The 4,526-nt window shown below is 40.0% G+C and overlaps 1 protein-coding gene across 1 annotated transcript; it reads left to right on the forward strand.

Annotated features, from left to right (window-relative positions):
* The first annotated feature begins 1,924 nt into the window (after window positions 1–1,924).
* RMI1 (RecQ mediated genome instability 1) lies at window positions 1,925–3,807 on the forward strand. The gene has a single exon (XM_010016211.1). It carries the CDS (start codon window positions 1,930–1,932, stop codon window positions 3,805–3,807), a length of 1,878 nt encoding a protein of 625 aa, XP_010014513.1. The 5' UTR covers window positions 1,925–1,929.
* Window positions 3,808–4,526: the final 719 nt, after the last annotated feature.

Below are 4,526 nucleotides of genomic sequence, written 5' to 3' on the forward strand. Positions count from 1 at the left end.
TTGCTTCGGCTAGGTAACTGTACGGTGTCCTCTGAGCGGTGGAGCTTTAGGGGAAACTTAAAGCCAGAGTGGTTTTAGTTTACTGTAGGTTAGAGTGCAAAAAAAATGCCCCCAAACCTAGCGTTTCCTAATTAGGATAACTTTTGTTCTGGTCGCGCTCTGTAGGGAGGCTGAGCACCTCAGTTGGCCTTTCAAGGGGTTAAGCGTAATCCAGAGGCAGTTAGGCAGCCTAATACCTTTTCAATGATTGTATCGATGATCTGCATGCACGAGTTTAATGCACCATTAGCAAGCTTGCTGATGATGCCGAACCAGGAGGTGCTCTTGAGCATTTCAAGGGACAAGAGGCCTTGCAGGGGACCTAGATATATTGGAGCATCGGGCAGTCGTCAATGACATGAAATTTACAAGTTGAACTGTTAGATTCTGCACCTGGGATGGAATAACCCTGGCCACGAGTATCAGCTGGGAGAGGAATGTCTATAGAGCTGCCCTGTGGAAAGGGACCTGGAGGTGCTGGCTGACAGCAGGCTCTATGGGAGTTAGAGTGTGCCCTGGTAACCAGGAGGGCAAACCACATTCTGGGGTGCACCAAACACACCATCATGAGCCAGTCAAAAGAGATGATTATCTCCTATACTCAGCAGTGGTGCAGCCTCATCTCGAGCACTGTGTGCCGTACTTGGCCACACAGTCTCAGAAGGATGTGAAGGTCCTTGACTGTCCAGAGAAGGGCAACAAAGCTGGTGACAGGGCTGGAAGCCGTGTCCTGTGAGGAGCGGCTGTGGGCTCTGGGTTTGGCCAGGTGGAGAGAAGGAGGCTGAGGGGCGACCTCATGGCTCTCTGCAGCTTCCCGAGGAGGGGATATGGAGAGGGAGCTGCTGATCTCTTTTCCCTGGGATTCAGTGACAGGACATGAGGCAATGGTTCAAAGCTGCACCGAGGAGGTTCAGACTGGACATAAGGAAGCTTTTTTTACCAAGATGGTGATCAAACGCTGGAACAGGCTTCCTAGAGAGGTGGTCCATGTCTCAAGCCTGTCACTGTTTAAGATGCATTTGAACAATGCCCTTAATAAAATTTAACTTTTGGTCAGCTCTGGAGTGGTTGGACAGTTGTACTGGATGATCAGTGTAGGTCCCTTCCAACTGAAATACTCTATTCTATATGTGCATTGCTGCTTCCTAAAGTAGTAAAAAGGTAAAGTTTGTAAGCCACTGATACTCCTGCAATGGTGACTACCAAGGCTTGGTGCTATTGTGTCCAAACCCTGGACTGATTCTCTAGATAATTAGTGATGTTTCAAGCTAGCTTCCTGTTGTCAGGTACAAAGCTTTTATGCAGTTACAGCTGAAAAATCACCCCTGCAATACAGTGCTCACAGATGCCAGCTTGCTTTTGTCGTAAATGAGGTTTCTTCTGTTTATAAAAGTGCAATGATATGGCAGAATAACTCCTTGGGTCAATTTCTTAAGTAAACCTGAGTGTTAACAAATTAAAAAATAGAGGACATATATGTAACAAACTACTGCTTGGGGGATTTTTTTGTGTTTTGGAATTATTTTTTTTTGTTAATTTTCTTTCTATCTATAACAAAAGGATTTCAGTGTTACAGTTCTAATTAAATCAACAGAAAACAAGAAGTCACCAAGCAGGGTTGATCGTAGAAGTCTCTGTACTTTCTTAATACTCCATAATGTGGGAACCGCTTACACATAGTTCTTATACTTTAAGTAGGAGAAATGCATGCTTATTCTTAGTGTCTGTAGAAGTGTTGTTAATTTAAATTGCTTCTTTGTTGTCACACTCAAAATAGCAGAACTTTGAGAGCAAATTTCTGTATAATATGAGCAAGAGACTGATCATAACTTCGGCTGTAAATATGTCTTTTTGGGTTCTGTTTTAGGGAATTCACACTCTTAAAAGAAAATGTCTACACCTAACATTGCAGCAAGAGTGGAAAGTTGGCTTTCATCCAAATGGCATGTTAAAGTTCCTTTGACATGGCTGGAAGCATGTATTAGTTGGATCCAGGAAGAAAATAATGGTAGTAACTTAAGTCAAGCTCAAATTAACAGTCAGGTATTTGAGCAATGGCTTCTTACTGATTTAAGAGACTTGGAATATCCCATTTTGCCTGACTGCATCTTAGGTGCTCCTAAAGGAGAGTTGTCAGGCTTCTACTCCATACAGATTGATTCACTGGTTGATGTTAGCCAGCCAGCGTATTCCCAGTTGCAGAAGCTAAGAGGGAAAAATACTGTAAATGAAGAAGTAACAGCCAGTACTCAAGCATTGCAGAAGCCCTGGGAAGCAAAGCCAACTCGAATGTTAATGCTACAACTAACTGATGGGATACATCAAATTCAGGGCATGGAGTATCAACCAGTGCCCGTCCTCCACAGTCATCTTCCTCCTGGAACAAAAATCACCATACATGGTAATATTGCATATCGTCTTGGAGTCCTTCTGCTTAGACCAGAAAATGTGAAACTGTTGGGGGGTGAAGTGGATGCTCTTCTGGAGGAGTATTCTCAGGAAAGAGTCCTTGCTAGATTAATTGGAGAAACTGAAAACCCTAATCCTGTCCAACAAGCTGACCATGACCACATTGTTCCAAGGCCTGTGAATGAGTTAGAACAAAGTCTAGACCCTTCAGATGAAGAGCTTTTAGCTAGTCTTGATGAAAATAATGAATTTGCTTTAAACAATGAAACATCTTTAGAAAGTGGATACTACAGTAGAAGCAACAATTTTAGTACAGCCCGAGGTTCACTAACTGCACCCAATGGAAATGTATTGCCACAGGAATTGGGAAGTCCTTTGCCTGATTCAGATAATCTAGTTTCACCTCCCATAGAATATGCTGATGGCTTTTTAAATGACTTTCCTTCAGAAGATGACTTTTTTCTGGAAGAAGAGATGCAAAGGGAGCTTGAAGAAGTGCCACCAGTGGTCATAAACATAGGTTTGATTACTGAGACACTTCCACATACATCTAGAAGTTCCTGCAATTCATCTTTAAATGGCATTTGCAAAAAAGATGGTGTGAGTGAAAGTGATAAGCCAGTAGAAGATCTCAGCAAGCAAAAGACTTTTGGAAGAACAGTATTTGATGGTGATGGAAATAGTATGAGTAGCTTTTTGCAGCACAAAAGCGTGTATCAGACCTGCAGTTCTGCAGATTTTAATTTGGAAAATCCTCCTGGAGAAAGGCAGAATAATACAGACCTAGATGACAGCAGATGTAAATCCCAGCACGCTTCTGACAGCAGGCTGTTAAATGATGATCCTGTATTTTTCTCAAAAATGTATCCAGAAGCAGATCAGCAGAAGCATGATTCACAGACCTCTCCTTGCAGAGCAGTAGAGGCACATTTAGGTTTAGATTCTCCACCTTTCACGTATATTTCTCTTCTCCTTGCAAAAAGACCAGAAACTATTACAATGCTGAAAGTTAAATGTTTTATTGTTACTCTCACTGGAAACCTCACAAGCAACAATGGGTCCTGGGGTATAAAGGCAAAAATTTCTGATGGTTCAGCTTATCTAGAAGTAGATTTTGCTGATGATATTCTAACAAGTTTGATTGGCTTTTCGGTGTCTGAGATGAACAGTTTGAAAAAGGATCCCACTTTACGTCTAAAACTTAAGGATGGCTTAGAGAAATGTCAAAAACAACTGGTAGATCTCTGTTGTTTGATGACTATAGAGTTTAATCCACTCCAGTCTAAAGCTACTGTGTTAATTCTCCAGGATGTTGATGCAAGGCATCTAGAACAATTGAAGAAACGTTTGAATAAATAATATGCAAACTTGCAGACTGTATATTAGGAAACATTTAAGTCAGATTTCCCCTGTAGGACTGTTGAAAGTAAAATTTTACATTTCAGTGGTATGCCTCTTCTCTTACCAGGAAAAATAACGGAAAGTGAGAAGAGGAGATGACTTGTTTGACCAAAACTTAGCAGTTTGTTTCTTATGGTGGTAATGAAATAAACTTTCAAATACTTCTGGTTTTATTTAAAGTACTCATTTATAATTTTCATTATGCAGAATTCTCTGTGTCATTTACTGGTGATCTGGAGTAGCAAAATTTGAGTAGAAGACTCTCATACATATTCACGATGCAAGAACCTGAAGTGTAGAGAAGTGGAAGATTTTTTTCTGAATGTTCTGGTGTGGGGGAAAAAGAAAACCCAACCCTATAAATTAATGAGATTAAAAGCTGTATATTTTAAAAAATTAAACAAAAAAAATAATTTTAAAATCTTTTATTTAGAGAAAGGTATGATTATAAAATATGGAGATTCTCGTTTTTGTCATTTTAATGTTGATCATTGCTAACAGTTTTGAACCCATAGGCAACTTCATTAACTTTATTTTCTAGCCTTTTACAGAGCAGTCAAGCACTTGTGCTGCAAACCTGTTGTATATATATTTAATATTGGTCTTAATTTTGATATTTTTTATTTCTACCTTGAGAATGTGTAAAAACAAATACATTAAAGTTTTCATTTAAACAT

The sequence above is a fragment of the Nestor notabilis genome, unplaced genomic scaffold (genome assembly GCF_000696875.1).
Source record: "Nestor notabilis isolate BGI_N333 unplaced genomic scaffold, ASM69687v1 scaffold726, whole genome shotgun sequence".
In the NCBI taxonomy this organism is placed as follows: domain Eukaryota; kingdom Metazoa; phylum Chordata; class Aves; order Psittaciformes; family Psittacidae; genus Nestor; species Nestor notabilis.

Coding starts and splice junctions, on each gene's coding strand:
- RMI1 (XM_010016211.1), top strand. CDS start 1,930: ATGTCTACACCTAACATTGCAGCAAGAGTGGAAAGTTGGCTTTCATCC.